The 20,667-nt window shown below is 40.1% G+C and overlaps 2 protein-coding genes across 3 annotated transcripts; one reads left to right on the top strand and one right to left on the bottom strand.

Annotated features, from left to right (window-relative positions):
- Positions 1-1,245: 1,245 nt before the first annotated feature.
- Positions 1,246-6,791, top strand: LOC147606414 (2,3-bisphosphoglycerate-dependent phosphoglycerate mutase 1-like). Of its 2 annotated transcripts, none has more exons than XM_086791927.1 (8): positions 1,246-1,525; positions 2,399-2,667; positions 2,818-3,041; positions 3,156-3,274; positions 5,592-5,748; positions 5,855-5,956; positions 6,174-6,293; positions 6,412-6,791. In XM_086791927.1, the coding sequence occupies exons 2-8, from the start codon at positions 2,400-2,402 to the stop codon at positions 6,454-6,456; spliced, it is 1,035 nt and encodes a 344-aa protein (XP_086648053.1). In that variant the 5' UTR covers positions 1,246-1,525; position 2,399; the 3' UTR covers positions 6,457-6,791. The 2 variants fall into 2 exon arrangements, with proteins under 2 accessions (XP_086648053.1, XP_086648054.1); XM_086791928.1 differs by lacking the exon at positions 1,246-1,525 and adding an exon at positions 1,599-1,783.
- A 2,250-nt stretch (positions 6,792-9,041) lies between these two features.
- Positions 9,042-10,476, bottom strand: LOC147606415 (uncharacterized). Its single transcript, XM_086791880.1, has one exon. It carries the CDS (start codon positions 10,231-10,233, stop codon positions 9,190-9,192), a length of 1,044 nt encoding a protein of 347 aa, XP_086648006.1. The 5' UTR covers positions 10,234-10,476; the 3' UTR covers positions 9,042-9,189.
- Positions 10,477-20,667: the final 10,191 nt, after the last annotated feature.

A 20,667-nucleotide genomic window follows, 5' to 3' on the forward strand; every position in this document is an offset into this window, starting at 1 on the left:
TTTCTTAGTAAGGTAGTAAGCATAGAGATTGATGTTGAAGCTGGAGCACACAAGAAGCACATATAGAAAGTTATAATGCATTGAAGTGCCTACAGAACCCACTTCAAATACTTTGTACAAGGTACTGTTGATGTAAATTCAAGTGCCTTGTTACCCCATCCTATACATGAAAACCGTTGCAGCAAAACTATAAGGCATGTGAATAGATGTTGCTTTACCTTGTGTCACAAGTCTTTTCTCTTAAAAAAAAATGGTATCTAAATAAGACTATCAAAAGCAATTGACATAATTGTCCTTATTGTACTTGTTTTTTAAAATCACATTTGTTATTTGTATTGAGAAAAAAATCAAGTTCAAACCTTCATGATGGAATACCTCCTTGATTTGTTTTTGTAATGAAAATTGAGCACATTGAGTTTTCCACAATATACACACATATTTAAAAAAAAAGATGTTTTATGCCATTATAGATGCTCTATGCTTCTCAATTTTTATGGATGAGGAAATGTTTTTCATGGAAAGGTGTTTCAAATCCCGTCTCACCATAGGTATTTTGCACATGCATTTTACATATATTTGTCCAATTATAACTATTATGAAAAAAAAATTCCAAGGATGTTTCCTTCTCCCATCAACTTGAGGTGAATTTTTTGAAATTGGAACATCAATTGCAAGATGAATTGAACTTTTCTCGAACCGTGGAAGGGAGCCGAGGGAGGGTGGAACTTTATTCAGAGTATATTCTTATTGTGGAGACTTTATGCACTTTGCAATGGGATGAGAAAAATGTGCGAGATCCCACCAAACCATAAGCATAGTGGGCACTCCCCCCCCCAACCCCCCCCCCCCCCCCACACACACACACAAATACACAAACCATTGCTTGTATGCATGCATTCACACGCACACGCCTATGCGATCTTGGTGTATCCCTACACACACACGCACACAAATACACAAACCATTGCTTGTATGCATGCATTCACACGCACACGCCTATGCTATCTTGGTGTATCCCTACACACACCGTTGGTTGCATGTGTGTGTGTTCACACGCACATATCTATGATATGTTGGTATATACACACGTGGGTTTCTGACCTTTTTTTATAAAATTTCTCATTTTGCACCCGCTCGCGGCTTTGACCCTTCCTTATAATAAGCTTTTAAATTTGCACATGTAAGCTCAAAGAAGCCCCGAGGGCCGACAGCTCCTCCTTTGACCCTTCCGCCCCTTCCCCTCGTGCCATCCCCCCCACCATTTCCCCGCGTCCCCTTTTAGGCCAGCACCCTCCGACCCCCTTTCTGCTAGCAAATCTGTGTGTCTTTCTCTCACACACACGGCGCACACACTTTGTCTCTCTCTCTCTCTCTCTCTCTCTCACACACACACACACACACACACACAGGAAACCAGACCCTCCCTTCAGAGGAGGAGAGAGTGACCACAGTATATCAACCTCCCTGTACGCAAAGCCAGACCCACAACCACCTGCAAGCCAGACATCAATTTGGTAGTTGGCAGGTACATTTTACTGGGAGAGTGATGGATTTGCGAGTCTGTAGTTTTTAATTGATGTTGTTTATGCAGGAAGGAGACACACACACACACACACAGAGTTTTGCGTGTATACCCTTTTCCTTATGCTCAAACGTGCCCATTTTGCCCTTCTTTGTTGCATCTAAGCCGGCATTATGTTTTTTCCCCCCTTCTAATGGGGGAGAATTTTCATGAAAAATACATCTTTTTAGAGGGCCTTTAGTTCTGATTTCCTACAGCCAGGTTGGTGTTTGGCCCCCCTCAAATTTGCTCCCATTGGGCTTTTTTGTTTGCATCAGATCCTCTGATAGGTTTTTTCTGTACTTCATGCCTCCATGTGCCTATTGGGTTTTCTTAAATGCATCAGACTACGTGCTTAAATACACCATTTGAGAGATTACATACATATAAACACCCTTTTGAGCTTTGGGTTTTTTTCACCGCATCAAATACATGCATAATTAAGCATGGGATTATTTCGGTAGATCGTCCCACATGCTTTTTAAGCACGTTTCCTTTGCTGCATCACTGCACAAACTTGTTTTCTTTACTGCATCACTGCACAAACATATTTTCTTTACGCATCGGGTTTTATTCAGTTCCATGTATACAAACACATGCGAGACACGCTTTTGAGCACTGGCTTTCTTGATTAAATGAGCTTACACGCTCCTTGTCTAGAGCTGCTTACCATAAACACCCCCTTTTGAGCATTGGGTTTCATATCTGCTTTAGATCACATGCTTAAAACACCCAAGTATGGACACCCTTCGAGCACATTTCAACCATTGGGTTACTTTGATTATGTAGGATACATATGCAAGTACCCAATTGTTTACTTGGATTTCTTGAGTGCAGGATGGCCACAGTCACAGCCTGCACACCGACCGCCAACTTCTTTTCTCAGGATAGCCAGTTCATCACAAGTGAAGGATCAAGTTGTAAGGCTTTTGGGAACCAAGTCAAAGTTGGATCCAATTTGCACCTCAGAAAACAGGCTTTCAGTGGTGGAGTCTCATCAACATCCACATCGCTGAGCAAAAGCAGAGCATTGCAAAGCGTATTGGTGTCAGCTTCCCATGCGTCCCCACTTCTAGATGATCATACAAAATCCTCAAAGTCAACATGTACGTGCTGAAATTAACTGAGTAAAGTTTGGGTGTTTACCGTGATGGGTTTGGCTCATGGGGTCATAGCTATTCTAGTTAGTAGTGAGTGGCCCTCCATGAGCTTTTGTATAGGTTCTCTCAAATTTTTTCATACTTGTATGTGGACAGATGAAGCTGCTCTGATTCTGATCCGACATGGCGAATCTCTATGGAATCAGAAGAATCTCTTTACTGGCTGTGTTGACGTCCCGCTATCACAAACGGGTGTTGAGGAAGCTATTGAGGCTGGTAGACGCATCAGCAACATCCCAATTGATCTAATATATACATCTGCTCTTATTAGGGCCCAGATGACCGCTATGCTTGCCATGACCCAACATCGAAAGAAAAAGGTTATGGATCTCTCTCTCTGTCTCTCTCTGTCTGTCTGTCTCTCTCTCCTGCTTATCAGAGGGTTGTTTGCATGTGGCAAGGTCCTGATGCCATTACTGTGTACAATGTGGCAGGTTCCTGTCATCATACACAATGAGGATGAAAGAGCTATCACGTGGAGTAAGATTTTCAGCACCAGCACAACAGAGGAAGTCATACCTGTGATGACGGCTTGGCAACTCAACGAGCGCATGTGAGTGTGGGTGTTTATATGGTGTTCATGCAGAGAGAGAGAGAGAGAGAGAGAGAGAGAGAGAGAGAGAGAGAGAGATCATATTAACTGTCTATGATAGGGTCTATGAAACTAAGAAAGAGTACATATATGATCCATGAATAATTGGATGTCAAAAGCATGAAAAAAGAAACATCTACCAAAGAAAAATGGGCCCACGCATGTATAGAATGAAGAGAGTCAAAGCTTATTAGATGTCATCCTCTTCGTGAGTGTACAAGGCAGCAATGTCCACATCTTGTGGCGGTACATCTCTATAGCATTTGAGGAAGTCTTGTATCTGTATCTGGTGGGTGGAGGGTCTTGATTTCTGGGGATGGGGATGCTTGGCTTTGTGGAGGGACTGCGCCTTGCGGAGAGTTTCAAGAATGGGGAGTCCAGAGTGTGCTCGAAAGGGGGGAGGTGGTCCATCTAAAGGTCATGCATGATAAGTCAAATCAGTTGATGATCCATGAGTACCAGGATTTGCTATGGCCTCCTGTGCAAGTTGTTTAGAAGAAACACCTTGGAGGTCATCTCTATCCAATATTTACAGATGGGAAATGCAGGTTATCTGCCTTAAACTCAGCAAGGACTATCTACAGAGGGCTTACTCTGATCATTCGGGAAAACATCATCACCTGCACTCTCTTTGTCCCCTCCAAGTCTTTGTGTCCCAAATCACCTCCCCATAATGGAGCCTCATGCACCATAGCTGGCCTCATCAATGTGTCAAATGAGTGACTCTTTGTGCTAGGTTCCTGGAAGTGGGCCTGGAAGCATTGTCTCCAAATGAGCCAGGGCAGCATTTCCTCTTGCTAGGCGGGCTTGTGCAGCGGAGCGCATGGTGAAGATAGGACCGATGAAGGTAATCCCCAGATAGACATATGAAGTAACTATCTCCACGGCCTCGCCTCTCTATGAGAAAGAGTGTCTGGTTGCCACTTGTTTTGGGGTGTTAAAGAGCATGATGGTTTTACCAAGATTTCTATGTGAAATCCCTCTGCTCACAAAAGTCCAAGCTGCATCGAGATCTCTCTGCAACCCCTCTGAGATAAGGACAAAGTCATCTGCATACAAGATGATGGACACTATTGTCTGTGTTAGCTGTAACCATGTACCCCCCAATCGCTAAATGAAGTCAGAGATCTCATCAGTGTATAGCCCAGGGATGGTGCTACGAATTTCACATAATATAGCACTCGGAGCCCGACCAGATTTGTGTAGCTTGAATAGGGCTTTTGTGACATTAGGGGTGGCAAAGGGGGTGGAAAATCTAGGGCGTGCAAATTTGTGCTGTCAGGTAAGGGCTGATTTGGGATGTCCTAGATAGGTTTCCCGTGTGGAAGGGTCTTTGATGGGGGTGGGTGGTTTCTTTTCTTCTTGACATCATGGATTTGCTCCATCCCCTGTTTCTTGATGGAGTCTAGCTTCTCTTTCAATGCGACATTGGCTGCATTGAGCTCCTTTGTCTTCTTTTTGAGGGAGACCAGTTAATGTGACGTTCTTATCTCCATGTTTCAGCATAATGTCTGTAAGTGCAAACACTCCCTTCCATGTGACCAAGTCCATGGAGTTGACGTCCCCTTCTTGTACTGTGCCCAAAGTTTCCATCTGCTGCAGGATGTCTAAGTTTTCAAATGGTGCCATGATGTTGCAGTTCTTCCCACAGAAATGGGCATTAGAAAGGAAAAAAAGAAATTCGTGATTTCTTGGATCTTGTGATTTTTTGCAGGAAAAACAGAAAGGAAAAATGGGGAGGAGAAAGAGACAGAGAGAAAAGAAAGGAGAAGGGGCAGGCAGCTCTGCGGAGAAAAAAAATCTGTAGGGTAGCCATGATAGAATCCCGAAAATGTAAAGAACATAAAACACAGGCAAAAACCAGAAAACGCAGATAGAAGCCCTAATATGCGAGAAAAAACCTTAAAACGCAGAGCATCTCTCTCTCTCTCTCTCTCTCTCTCTCTCTCCATATATATGTAGAGATATAGAGATCTATTAACGTCTGCAGAAAGCCAAAATGGCTTTTGAGACCAAAAGATGTTCCATGAGCGGTTCGAACTGTATGTCAATAACATGAGAAAAGAGATTATATGTGGAAAGAAAAACAGGGTCAGTGCACTATGCTGACCCTGTGTGTACGATGGAGTCGGCATAGAAACCTCATAAGAAACCTTCTTTTCTTTCTTTTGATCAATATTCTTTTTATTTTAAGAAAACTACCGCTGATAAGAGAGAGAGAGAGAGAGAGAGAGAGAGAGAGAGAGAGAGAGAGCATTGAACTGATTTTCTTGTTTAGGTATGGGGAGCTTCAAGGGTTGAACAAGAAGGAAACCGCCGACAAGTATGGGAAACAGAAGGTTCATGAATGGCGTCGCAGCTATGACATACCTCCACCCAACGGTGAGAGTCTAGCCATGTGTGCAGAGCGAGCTGTTGCCTACTTTAAAGAGCAGGTAAGCGTGATTGGCCCTACACCACTTCTGGTTGTCCACACGGGCTCTGCCTTGTCAACCTGCATCTTTTTGATTGTGTGCCTTTTCTTTGGAAATGGGTTTACAGATTGAGCCACAGCTTGTTGCTGGGAAAAACATTCTTATAGCTGCCCATGGCAACTCATTGCGATCCATTATCATGTACTTGGATAAGCTCACATCTCAAGAGGTGAGGCGATGTGCGCGTTGTCATGTTTCATCTTGTGATCTCAGGGTGGCTGCACAATAAGGTTGGATCTCCAGGCCTGCAGGTGGTCATTGGCAGCCGTCCTACTTTTGGATGTATCTGCAGCTCTGAGATGTTGCAGCTTTTTGGTCAGGTGGATGTTGTGGAGCCACCGTTGGGATATGTGCATGCAACTAAAATTGTCTTGCTGTGATTCCAGGTAATCAACTTGGAGCTATCCACTGGTATCCCCATGCTTTACATTGCAAAAGGTGGAAAGTTTTTAAGAAGGGGAAGTCCCACCTGTCCTCAAACAGTGGGCGTCTACGCTTTCACTAGCGTAAGTACTGACTGTTTGATTGCTGTTTCTGCTGTGTGTAAGTCATACGCTTTAATTTATACAAAAGTGGCATGCTTTATGCATTTGAATGATGTCGCCATCTCCTCAACTTTTGTAGAAACTTGCTCGTTACCGTCAACAGCTAGACAGCATGGTACTGTGAAATGGAGGCATTAAGATGGGTCTTGAAAGGATATGCACATACTAGCAAAAAGCTACTGTAAAACTGTCAGGTTGGGGTTGGATGCCTTCTATGCTGACCGAAATCTATCTCCATGGTGATAATACATTTAATCGTTGGTGATGAGGTGGCTCTATTCTCATCTTTTGTAGTGTCTTCCTTGTTACCTGTAGAGCTAATATCAAGTACTTACTGCAACTCTTAGTTGCTGACAACGCTGAGTTTCTCTATGTACTATTCAAATTGTTTCTATGGCTATATTCTTGTAAATTATGATGTGGTTTTTTTGCCAAATGGAGCTGGTTGATTGAGCGGAATCCCTTTGTGTTGCATTCTTTCACAACAAGGTGTATTAAGTTCCTCCATTGTGAACCACTTATTGACAAAGTTTCCTACTTTGTCAGCTTAGATGGGATGGTACCATTAAATAGTAACACAAACCATTCCAAAATACTCTGATGTGTCGAATCGAGATAAATTGGTCTTAAAATTGTTCACAAGGAGGATTCAAGGTAGTAGGACCTTGTACTCCCATTTGTCATAGGCTAGTCATCCATCCAAATAGATACTTCTCCATAGTTGCATATTGCTTGTTTTGGCTTGTTTTTCATAGCTCCCCAAAAAATGAAAAGCTCTTCCTCACCTTTTTATGCACTTCTTTATTTCTTGCCATATTGACATATTTCCACCATTTTGCCTAATCTAGAGTTAACTTATCATGATACAAAACATAAAAGGGGCTTGTATATACCACGCTTAGTAGCATTTTTTGAGATCTAGAGAGATACATCATCACGTTTCTGAAGTCAAAAATTTACCAAGGTGGATTCCCTATTCATAGGTCTTGTATGAGTTAGATCCTGAAGACAAATATTCAAAAAGGGACTCATAACCATGGGCATTTGGAGTGTAGCTTAATAAAGTTTTCGACTGCTCCAACTAGGGTCTGGGTTCGAACCTCTTCAACCTCTTCACTACACTCATGTGTTGTCTAATCCGGGCTTGAATCTCTTTCACTACACCCGTGTGTGGCCTAAATCCACGCCTGAAATTTGCAACCCTGCCTTGGTCTTCAAAATTTCCAACCCTGCCTTGGATTTAGGAAATTAAAGAGCACCTCTCATTACACCAGGCCTGAAATCTGCAACCCAGCCTTGGACTTCAAAATGCAGGAAATTGCCAAGGCTTCAAAATTCAGGAAATTGAAGGCGTTAAAGGTACCTTACCCTTCATGTGAAAACCATTACTCAATTCACGTGGGGTTGCCTCGTGTAGAAACTAAAATTTAAAGGTAGGCTTTCTATGAAGCTTAGGAGGGCAATGATGCACAGTGAAGGCTGCAAATTTCAACACTGCATTACACCCATGTTTTGCCTAATCGAAAATTCAGCCTTACAGCCTTGGACTTCAAAATTCAGGAAATTGCCAAGGCTTCAAAATTCAGGAAATTGAAGGCCTTAAAGTACCTTACCTTTCATGTGAAACCCATTACTCACAAAAATTCACTTGGGGTGGCCTTCTGTAGAAACTAAAATTTAAAGGCAGGCTTCCTATGAAGCTTAGGAGGGCAATGATGCACAATGATGCTTCAAATTTCAACATTGCATTACACCCATGTTTTGCCTTGCATGATGGTGATGTAATATGGGAGGGGCATGATGGTGATGTAATATGGGAGGGGCAGGATCCAGTTCAGAGGTGGGTAATTTTTTAAAATAAAAATTGGGACTCGATATATGGGACCAAAATATTTCTTTGCTATTAATTAATTAGTGTAGTTGATAAGGATGGAGCGAATCCGAAACCTTAGGATGAAAGGGTGCTGGAAACCATAGCGAATAGGGAAAAAATGAGTGTCACGTTTCTCGCTGCGTCTTGCTGATTAATTAAAACCTTACGGCCACATTAATTAATTAATGTTTGCACTAACTTTAATCACAATCTATATATGTGATTAAAGTTGAATTTGTAAATATTAGCAAAGGTCGATCATAAAAATCAAATCAATGAAGTTTCATGTATTTAGAAGTCAATAAATGTTCCTGTAAACATCGAGTATCAAAACTATCAAACAAAAAAAGGTCACAAGGGCATTTGAAGTTTTACATGTTAATTAACCGCTCTCAAAGCAATCTCGGCCGTCTGTTAGACGCCCGTCAGCGATTACCAAGCAATCTCCGCCGTCTGTGAGCCGCCCATGAGCCATTACCAAGCAATCTCCGCCGTCTGTGAGCCATTACCAAGCAATCTCGGCCGTCTGTGGGCCGCCCATCAGCCATTACCAAGCAATCTCCGCCGTCTGTGAGCGCCAATAAGCCATTACTCCGCCGTCTGTGAGCCGCCCGTCAGCCATTATCAAGCAATCTCGCCCGTGCGTGCTCATCAAACCATTTTACTCAGAAACCCAGACTTTTTCCTTTCATTTTGCATTATGAGCATAATAGAATCCCTCCCATTTTCTTTTTCATATAAAATCAAAACAAAAATACGTTGGTGGTGTCTAATCCCGAGAAGTATACGCCAACAAGCAAAAACATTTGGCTTACATAAATAAAAATTGGAAGGTGTATTTTAGCAATGGTATTACAATTTATTAATAATGTGGAGCATGAGTACAACCAAAGACAAAGTGGTGGGGGTGGTGAAGGAAAGTGGATGACTCTCCCTTTATTTAATACAACGGCTCATATTAGATACAATGGCTCTCTTTTAGTTTCAAGACAGCAACATTTTACCCAACTCTCCTTTAAACAAAGAGCCATGAAATCCCATAGAAGGTTGTGTGGTGTAGTATACTTCTGGCATGACATTCACGGTTGAAGATGGAGGTACATGCTTTTGATTGTTCAAGAGGGTTCCAAAGGTAGGGTTCATGTGAATGGAAGTGCGTGTTAGTGGAGCCTGTGGGGGAGGAACATGTGTTGGAAGTTGTTCAAGATTAGAGCGAGAAGAGTCTTTGGTAGGCACTATAGGTGGAGCAGAAGGCTTGTGTTGAGGAGTTGGAGTAGCCAATAAAGTGGCTTGAACCTTCTTACCACTTGTAGGAGGAGTGGCTTTAGAAGTGGCCTCTTTTGTATCAACAGAAGGTAACAAAGTGGCTTGAAACTTCCTATCACTTGTTGTAGGAGGAGTGGCTTTAGAAGTGACCTCTTTTGTATCAATAAAAGTGACACGTTTTTTATCCCTTGGAGGAGTAGGGGCTTTGGAAGTGACATGCTTTTTGGTAGAAGGAAGTGAAGAAGATTTAAAAGTGTCTTGTTTTTTGAGAATAGGTGGAGGTGAAGTGTAAGAGGCATCATTTTGATAAGTTGGAGATGCGGCTAGCTTTTGAGCTATTGATTGGGTAGGAACTTTCTCCCCTAAACGGTAAGAGATGTGAAGCTTACCTTGAGAGCGGCCAGATGGTCTTTCCACTTGATAGCTTGTATATTGGAGTTTATTCAAATGTGAAGTCCCACTTTTGTGTATATCAATGAGGGGGATGAGGACCTTGCCAACGAGCTTATTGCCGGTTAAGCTATCAGTGTGGATTTCAATAGTGAGATATTGACCCTCTTTTAGGAACAGGTGCTCAGGGACAAGAAAGACAAACTTGTCATTCCACACAGGGTTCACACCCCTTAACTCATCAGTTTTGGTGGTGTACTTCACATTAGGGTCAATCCAGACTATGGCATAGGTTTGCATTTTGGCCAAATGTCTCACATCTTTCAAACCTTCTGCTTTGATTATGGTTACCTCAAGCTTGTGATCTCCCATTATGCAACTCACAAAATAAATAATAAATGTAAGGTTTTGACACACAATCTTCTATCTTCTACCCAATATGCCACTTATAACAACGTAGAAAAAGAGGAGTAACACAATAATCTCTATCTTATATCGATTTATAACAACATAGAAAACGGGGAATATAGCAAAAAAATGTAAGAACTTGGCACCACAATCTCTATCTTCTACCCTATACTCTACTTATAAAGAGTAATATGAATTGCAAGAAGAGCTTCGATCACAAACAGCTAGTTAGAAAACAACCACCACACCGAGTTTGGATTTAAAGCACCAAGGTTACAATGCATTCTTCCTAACTTGAGGCAAAGGAAAGCACCCATGCTTTCACCTTACCTTATGCTTTATTGCTTCTAAATGCATTTACTCATTCAATATTCTATATTCTTCTTTAGTCACCTTCTCCTTTTTCTAAAATCCTTTTCCACACCTATTTCCATATGTAGTGTTCATTCTTAAAAAAATTATGGATTCTTCATTGCACTTTTATTTCTTCATCCTATGAATGATGGCTTGCTCTGTGGCCTACCTTTTATAAGCACTCTTTCTTTCCACCTTCTTAGTTTTGTAAATTAGCATATTTCCATTTAAATTTAACTCCAAGACACATTATGGATTTTCTCAAGTGGCATGATCGTAATCCTTTTCAAACATGTAAAGTCTATACACATATAAACATACCTACACACACATACACACACGTGCACGTGCGCACGTGCACACACACACACACACACACACACACACACACACACACACACACACACACACACACACAATGTTATGATTTAATTTTAAGCTTATTGTTCACATGAAAACTTTGTGCTATACAATGCCATAAATTATAAACACATCCAACCTAGCAATTCCATTTTAAAAAAGGATTCATCTCATTTGGAGAAGTTTGTGTTATCATGCCCTTTGACATAAAAGGATTTTTTTTCTTTAAGTAATGCCTCTTTTGGTGTGGGACCACACCATTCATATGAATGACTATGAGGCTTTTTCCTCTAAAATAGCCTCCCTTTTTACTATAGCATGGAGATTGGGTAGTACCAAACTTAGATTTTCCCTCCTTTGATAAAGGTAAAGGTTACTTGTACTCCAAAGGCAACCTCGAAAGTGCAAAGCCATAAATTAAAATTTGATGTAAAAGATTTACCTTAGTCTCTATTGTCTTTTAGACTGCATCCATAATTTCTTTTTTATTCTTAAAATTAAAGATTAATAAATGTTTTATGTCTACATTACTAGAGATTATCTTCAACTTGTGACCTCTAATCTTTTTTCGATTAGAAGAACATACTTGTGTATGTGAAAATTGCTATAATATCACATATGGTCTTGTCTTTCAATGTGATTTTATGCACTTAAATGATCGATCTTGATTAATTATATCCCAAAATAGTTAAATAAGACAATAGCTCCCCCCCACCCCACCCCATCCCTCTCTCTCTCCCCCTCTCTCTTTCTCTCTCTCTTTTCAAAATAGTTAAATAAGACAATAGCTCCCCCCCACCCCACCCCACCCCACCCCACCCCATCCCTCTCTCTCTCTCTCTCTCTCTCTCTCTCTCTCTCTCTCTCTCTCTCTCTCTCTCTCTCTCAAAAATAAAGGAAATAAAAAATAAGAAGAAGCACATTTCTTATATAACTTATATTACTTTATATAAGGTAACTAGCTCTAGTTACAAAACAATAAGAAGAAGCATATTACTAATATAATGTAATTGGATGAAGGTATCTCTAGTTAGAGATATTATGCAAAGACTACATTATGTAAAGCATGAAAAATGTAATTAATTTCCTTTAATTCAACTTTAAAGGTGAAAATGGAAAACCAAAGATCTCAACAAAGTTGGCTCGTTTGTCTTTCAAAACGTGATTATGTTTGTAACATGCAAGTCAAAAAAGGGGGTTCCATTATGTGCTTTAGAACAAGTTTGATATATATATCACAAGTCTCAAGCCATAGTATATTAAGGAAAAATGTCCTTTCTGTTGAGAAAAGATGAATTAGGCACATTGAGAAAATTTTTAATGCTAGACATGTCTATAAAACCATGACACTTGTTATTGAATTCTTCCCTATAGCTAAGTTATGCCATTCTCATTATAAATTCTTTGGCATGAGCACACTTTGCATTCAAATGGTAACGTATCCTTTTCTAGGATGTTATAAGTGATATCAAACTTACTATTGTAAAAAATATTACTAACATATTGCAGATAAAATGGAGAATATTCTTTATTATTTAATAATATTTAGCATCTTCAAAAGATTATCTATAGAAAAATGTTTCAAAACAATTTAAAAATTAAGCAAGAGTAAATGGTTTCTACCCCAAAATTATGAGTTTTTTCAAGGTGTAAAACATTAACGACCTTTTTCGGAATAGAACTGTCAGATCAGTAGTAGCTGTCCAAGGCATAAGTTGTCAGATTTGAAACCATTCAGATCGAGAGCTTAGACAAGGAGCTATCAAACGAGTTGGGCTGGTCTGATTATGAATTGTTCAGTTGTTGAGGAGCTATTTAAGATTGGTCAGATCTGGAAAGGGTCGGATCAGGACAGTGGAGTAGGATTGGTCGGACCAGGAAAGAGTCAGATCAGAGAAGAGTTGGATTATGAGCTATTCAGTTCTGAAGCTGTTACATATGGAGCTGACAGATTAGGAGTAGTTCTTCAGATCAGAAGCTATTGAATCAGGAGCTGTCAAATTATGACAAGTCCGACCCAAGAATGAGTCGGATCAGGAGGAGTCAGATTAGAAGCTGGTCGGAGTTGGATTGATTTGATTAGGAACTGTTCATCTCAGGAGCTGTTTGAATGAGAACTGGTCACAGTAAGACTGGTCGGATCTGGTAAGGGTCAGATTAGTAGTTAGTCATGTTAGGAACTGTGTAGGATTAGTTGGATCACAGAAGAGTCGGATGAGGAGCTATTCAGTTTAGAAGCTATCGGATTAGAACTGTGAAGCTGGTAAGATCATGAGCTGTCAAATTAAGAGCTAATCGGAGCTTTCTACATCAAACCTGTCTAGAGTAAGACTGGTCAGAGTATGGACTATTCAGGTCATGAGTTGCCAAATCAGGAGCTAATCAGAGCTAGAATGTTGGGTTCAGTAGTTGCATGAAGTAGAAAGTGTTAGGATCAAAAGTGTCCAAATCAGAGCTGATAGAAGTAGGAAGTGTCAGAGTGAGAGTTGTCTGAAGTAAGAGAATCTAAAGGGGTTTGAGAGCTAGTTGAATTAAGAAGGTGTCCAAATCAGGAGCTATTCAGTTAAGAAACTGTTAGATTAAAGCTGCCACATGAGGAGCTGTCAGACGAGGAGCTATCAGATTAGAATTGTTAGACGAGGAGCTGCTAGATTAGAAGCTGCCATATGAGGAGAGAGCTTTCAGATTAGAATCTGGTAAGATGAAGAGCTGTCAAATTAGAATTGTCAGATTAGGACTAGTTGAATCAGGAGTGTGTGGAGCAAGATTGCCGAGCAGGAAAGTGTCTGATGTAAGAAAATGCAATTAGTCTGAGTTGGTGGGAAAGCACGATGATCACTGAGCTGAAGAGAGAGGCAAGTTTAGGGATGGTGTTTGTTTTATGTTCGGGGATGGTGTCTGCTATCTGAATCAAGAAGAGGGTCTAAAGGGGTTTAAGAGCTGTCTGAATTAGGAAGGTGTTCGGAAACAGGAGCTATTTGAATCAGGAAGAGGGTCTGAAGGGATTTTGAATCAGGAAGAGGGTCTGAAGGGATTTAGGAACAGTCTGAATCAGGTGTCCAAAGCTACATTTAAACAAAGACCATTGAGCTATCTCAGGATAGCAAGGTGTCCAAAGCTACATTTAAACAAAGACCATTGAGCTAAAGAGAGGCAAGCCAAGACCTTCAGTATATGTGGTTGTTTTGTGGGGTTAGGGGTGGTGTTTCATGTTAGCTTCACCTATCAAGCCTTCTTGCAGTGCTAGCTAGTTATAGCTAGTGTGGGAGTTGAAAAAGCTCTCAACACATCTCCTCCTCCACGAGAATTGTGCCAAACTCCTCAAAGGGAAGATGTGGCTTGCACACCTCTATATGTGTTAGCGAGGTCACCAAACTATCATACTTTGGGGGCAACACTCTAATGCTCTTGTGTACCAGCTTTTCACTCGTTTTAGTGATCCCCACCACCACCATTTGAGCTTTTGCTTTAACGTTTCTCTATCAAAATGAATTTTTTCTACAAGGTGATTCTTATCAAGGTTTTGAATCCTTGTCTGATTTGTTGTCTCATAATATTGGTTCTTTAGAGCTTTCTATGCTTAAGAAGCTACGGTAGTATGCTAAATTAGGGTCATTAGTGATGCTGGTGATGAAGATAGCATGTAGCATATTACCATTCCTTTTCCTCCACTAGTAAAGCGAGAGTAGGATTTGGAGGTATAGTCTGTAATGGATCTACTAGATCTAGATTAGGACCCGGCTTTACATCAACCCCAGCTGTGGTTTCCCACAGCTTATATGAATTACAAATTCAAGCTGCTGGTCACGCTAGTAATTGCATGGCGATTCGGCAAAGGTTAGTTGCCACACATGAATGCAGCTTGTTAAAACTAGACCTAGCGTGGACCTAGAGTGTAATTTGTCCCACAAGAAGATAGAGACAACTTGCCGAAACTAGACCTAAAAACAGCCTCTTTGTCTTTAGCAACAGTTAGACTGACACACTTGAATGCAACTTACTGAAAGTAGACCTGAAACACTTGAATGCAACTTACTGAAAGTAGACCTGTCTCTCTCTCTTTCTTTTTGTGAGCGAGCTATGCTACAGATATCTCTTCCCATGTGAATGAAGGTCTCTCTCTCTTTCTTTCTGTAAAGCGAGCTATGCTGCAGGTCTCTCTTGGCCTCTCTCTCTCTCTGTGAGCAAACTATGCTACAAGTCTAGACTCTTCCCACATGAATGAAGGTCTCCCTTCCTACAATCTCTAGAGCTTTTCATCTCTTGCTACAGGTCTCTCTTCCTACATGAATGAAGGTCTCTCTTCCTACAATCTCTAGAGCTTTTTATCTCTTGTACTGATCTTCTCTCTGGAGGTCATTTGGAACATTTGATATCAAGTATATGATTCAATAGTACTTTATCATTGCTAGAAGCATCATCATGCAAGTTTGAAACTTTATACTTGCTTACTCTGTGTGAGAAGTAGCGTAATCACCACATGACAGTTCTTCTCAGTAGTATTGAAAAGCACTTTAGCACTGCTAGAAAGTAATAAAAAATGGTCTTCATGTTGCAGGAAAAGTACTGCTGAAAAGTACAACACTATTGAAGTCCTTGAAAGTACTACAACAATGGTGCAAATTGAAGAAACATTAGGGAAAAAGGGAGCTCATTTTGGGGCCTTTTACGGTTTGGAAAAATAAGCTCTCAACCAATGAACAGAGGGCCAATGTAACGTTGAAAATTCACAAAAATAAGAGAAAATAGATAAAAGAAACAATATTTTATGTAGGTACAAGCGTGCTACATTAATGTGGAGATTGGTTTTTTATTCTCACAAGATCTTTGGACATGAAGATAGAATCTAGTCTGACATTTTCTGTGACAAGGGCCTTCCCGCTTCTACCTTCCTTTGAACTTTGAAATGTTGTGCTACCTTTCCTTCGAAAGGTCTACCATTCTACACCACTGCCTCATTGTGCAGCAGTCTCTTCTTTTCCAAAACTGCTCCCTTGATCCTGTTTGGCTTAGAGTAAGATGTTTCTTGTCGATTGTCTGTCTGCCCACTTTCTCTTTCTTGAAACTTCACTTTGTTATCTTGTTTACATTACTTTGCTGTGGTTACAGATTCACAAGGTCTTCATGGTGAATCAAAACTATGGCCGTTCTTGTGGAAGACGCTCTGTGGATGATAATGCTATGAAGGCAGAATTATACCACACATCCTTACCCCGTCGACCTGCTTCTTCTATTTCTTCGGTAGAGAATTCAAGTACAGTCAAAACGGAAGGAACTTGGGAAAGGGTTAGTGTTTTGAAAGGAGCATGGGTGCTCATGCAACCTAGCAAAAGAAAGAGACCCCAGACAAAAAACATTTTCTTGGCATCATGGAAGGGAAGAGTACGAGATTTTAAAATCACCAGAGGGAAGATATTGGTAAAAGAAGTTTTGATTCAGCATGTGTACATGCATAAAGAACTTGTCTTGCGAGACTATCCAAATGATCTTCCGCAACACAGGCCTAATTGTATATTTTTCTATTGTGGTTTTGTTCTTTATGAGGTGTATGGATTTTTAAGATAAAGCTTTCTTTCTTTGCTTATTGACATTCTTGTGTTATTTTATTTCAGATTTATACCCTTCATCGTATGAGACATGGCAAAACATCGATTGTATTCTGGGATTTATAGATGTTTTGCATGGATCGATAGGAGAACAACAATACCAAGGTCGATGTGCAACAGAGCTAGCTCAATCCGGTATATTTTTTATTGATCATTTTTATCAGTTGCTGGACAATGCAAACACACATGGTGTGTTAAGAAAACAAGACCTTCCAGCATGGAATTCAGTGGATTGGCCTCTCCCACATTTTAGTGTTACAGAGGCATATAGGGCCAAGCTTTTCAAAGAAGTACAGAAAGCTCTGAGGCCCAATATTTCCACAAGGATAATAAAAATTTCTTTATGCATGCCTCTCACAGTTTTTGTAGACTTGTTTAATACCTTTCCAGTGAAGGTTTCAAAAACAATGTTCACAGTTAAAGCAACAAGTCTGGTATGCATGCCACAATTTTTGGATAAAGGTTGGGATAAGAAGACATGTAGTTCAGTGTTTTGTGAGGTTGTCCAACCTTCTATGCAACTGAAGTACATGGTTGCATCACAAAATTTCATTTTTTCTTTTTATTATAAGCGCAGTCGAATGCTAGGTACAAAACTAGTCCCAATGGATCAAGATGAAGATTCTTTTGGTGTAGAAAATAAACTTCTTGATATTGATGTTGTTGAGAATGGTGATGTGCTAGTCAATATCTCATTAAGACAATGTTGCTCCCTAGCTCAATTGCGCAATGACATTTTATTTGAGACAGAAAGTTCTATTTCAAAGGACTTTTTATTTATCTATAACAATAAGAAGGTATACCATGTGACTTATCCTAGTCTCATTAAGCACTGCTATTAGTTTACTTTACCCTATTGTTTCATATTGCTTTTTTGCAGGTGCTCAAAAGAAGAGAGAGTTCAATAAAATGCAAAGACATTGAAAATTTGAAAATTGAGATAACACAGACTCCATAAACAAAGGTATTATATTCAATAAAGTAAAATTCTGTACAGAAGTGTTTATTTATATATGTAGAACATATTCTTGACAACAATTTTCTATTTATCTACAGGCTGATCTAGAGGCTGCTCTACATGGTCCAAGCTCACCGTATCATCTTTATTTGGAGAATCTATTTTCTGCTGCTCCATCTTGTCATGTACAGTCTCTTGGTGGTGCTCCATTGTCTCCTCTACTGCCCCTGGAGCATCTGTTTGCTGCTACTCCATCATCTCCTCAATAACATCAGCAACAGCAGGTCCTTGTTCTTGTGGCTTCTCCTCATCAGCACTAGGTCCTTGTTCCTGTGGCACCACATCTGCATCATCTGTGTCATCAAGGTGTATGACACCTTCTTGGACTTTAGAGCTCTCACCCAACTCGACAGTAGCTGGTACAATAGGTTTGGGGGAGGCATACTTCAAAAACTTCCAAATTATATCAGCTCTAAAACTATATACATAGTTCGAGCTGAAGCTATCTTCTCTCATCTGTAATGAGATATGATGATTTAGAACACTTTGTACCAATATCAAATTTTTTGAAGCTAAATGAAAATTATTTTTTCTTACAAGCTCTGGCTGTCCTATCTCAAAATAGCTTGAAAGTATATATTTAGCACTAATCAGCACTCTCCAGCCACCACAGCTACTTGAATCATCTTGTTGTGGTGTCTGGATAGTTGCAAAGATATGTTAGAAACTGTTAATATCTGAACAAAATAAAATTATTCAATAAGTTCAAAGGCATAGCATGAAATAGACATCAGTAGAGGGAACAACTTTCTACCTCTAAATCTATTGGCTCTATTGAATCCAAAAGATTGACATCAGGAGGACAGTGATCCAATGCATCTAGAAGCCTTCTAATACAACTGCAATACATATAATTCAGTTAGTGTGCATTAAATCCAAATAATGAAGTTTAAAGTTAAAAATAGCACACAAACCACTTACAATTTCATCTCTCTGTGTGTGTTTCTAAGAGAGTTGAATAAAAAGCATTGCTTCTGCTGGATGTCAATAGAAGCAAAGCTCCAGTGGTCACTGCATAAGGAAAAAAGCATTAAGAAATCAAAGGCTACAAGAGTACTCAATCTTGAAGAAAAATCCCAAAAGAAGCAGTCACCCACATACTTGTTATGGTATGGAAGTAGCAAAATATCAACATGATCAAAATCACAGTGTCTGAACCAATTGGAAATATCCATGGGAGTTTCCTTTGGATCTCTTAACTTGAAGGAAATTGCAGGATCAATAATATGAACTGTATGCTGTACAACATGGTTCAGCCAGCTTCTCATCATGCTACATTGGACAAAACAATAATTAGGGTAAGGTGTAAGAGGGAGGAGGTACAATAAGGATTGTTTTGCAAACAAATGTAAAATAAAAGACACTTACTAGAGCATTGCAAGAATGATAGTATCTGAGCAATACTCATTTTTATGAGCCAATGCTGCCAAGCATGCTTTTGTCAAGTCAAAATTATTCTCTGAAAAATCATCTTCAATATGGACAACTATGTTAGGGCCCAGCTCCTGCAACCTTCTCTGTATCTACAGCTCCATCTGCACAGTCTCCACATCTATAGCAGATTTGGATTCTTCTATTTGCTGCTTCAGTGACTCCTCATAAGCAGCTTTCCCTCTGGTGCTCTTTGAGTGGGTCACTTCAACAACCTTCACCTTATCTACCTTTAATTTCCTTGTAGGTGGAATTAATAATATGTCTCTCATTTTTATGTCCTGCCATTCCATAGGATGGACCAGCTTGTCATATCTCCATCTCACTCTGGACAAAGTGTTGAAGTCCTTGGCCATCAGAGTTACCCTGTGAGCATGGGCTGCTTCTACAAGCATTGCATCTTCAAAGTACTCCAAGTAATCCTCTGCCATTTCCTGTAAGGAAAGAATGGCAGTCCTGTTCCACCTGAAACCAAGGTGCCAACTATCACATATTTCTCTCACTAGTCTCTGAAAAGGTGCCTTGGGGATTGCAAAGCCTATAGCTTTTTGTTGTTTCCTGATCTCCTTTAGCACACCTGCAGAATGTTTTAATCTCTTGGACTTTTGCTGGAGCATGCTCATTGGCTTCCCCTTCCTGCCATGTGCAACTCTTCCCTTTTTGGAGGCACACTAGATTCCTTGATATCAGCCCCAGTTGCTGCTGCTGCAAGCCTTGGCCCCTTGCCAGACCTCCTTGCAGTTGCCTTGGTTCTTGCCATCACTCTGAAAAGCTGCATACAAAGCAATGGAAAAAGATTACAACCATGGAGAACATGGAATGATAAAAGAAGGCAATGACAAATTGGATAAAGCAAAATTTAATAATTTGTAACAAAACGCGATTATGATAATTTAAAATTTCTAACAGCTCATCATTGCGTTTTTCTGCAAATACTTGAAACAACATGCTATTGCATTCCTACAGTGAATTCTCTGTCTTTACAACTACAAACAATATGGATTGAGTTTATGCAAGGAGTATACAGCCTTGAATAGCCTAGAAAGACACAAAATCACAATGGTAGGGGTGGATGAAGCAGCAGTTTCAAATTTGCAACAAAATGCGATTTGGGCTGTTTGAGATTTCTAAAGTCCCCTCCTCGCGTTTTACTGCAAATTCTTGAGGCAGCATACTGGAGCATGCCTTCAGTCATTTCAGTGTGTATACAACTTGGTGCAAGATGTATTGAGTCTATAGAAAGCAAGAAGTGATCAAGCTCTCACTCAACAAGCCCAATTAAAAAGTCTTCCTACTTCTACTTGCAGTGGAAAAAATCTATGAAATGCATATAATATTTATCATAATATCTAACCTACATCACATCTATCAGTACCTTACCCTAATATACTATTAAACAAGAAGAGAAGGAAATAGAGTGTCTTACTGACCTGGAAGCTATCTGTAGGTGTGCTGTGCTGATGATGAGTATCCTCTGCTGGGGATGAACCTGTGCTGCTGGTCTGGATGCTGATGGTGTAGAGTAGGGAGGTAGAGATGCAAGAGAGCTGAGTTAGGAGAATAGATTATTGCAAAATACAAATAAAGTAGCTATTAAATACCACACGTGTGAAATGTAGTCGTTTTTTC

The sequence above is a fragment of the Cibotium barometz genome, chromosome 57 (assembly GCF_041138505.1).
Source record: "Cibotium barometz isolate CiBa-2024 chromosome 57, ASM4113850v1, whole genome shotgun sequence".
In the NCBI taxonomy this organism is placed as follows: domain Eukaryota; kingdom Viridiplantae; phylum Streptophyta; class Polypodiopsida; order Cyatheales; family Cibotiaceae; genus Cibotium; species Cibotium barometz.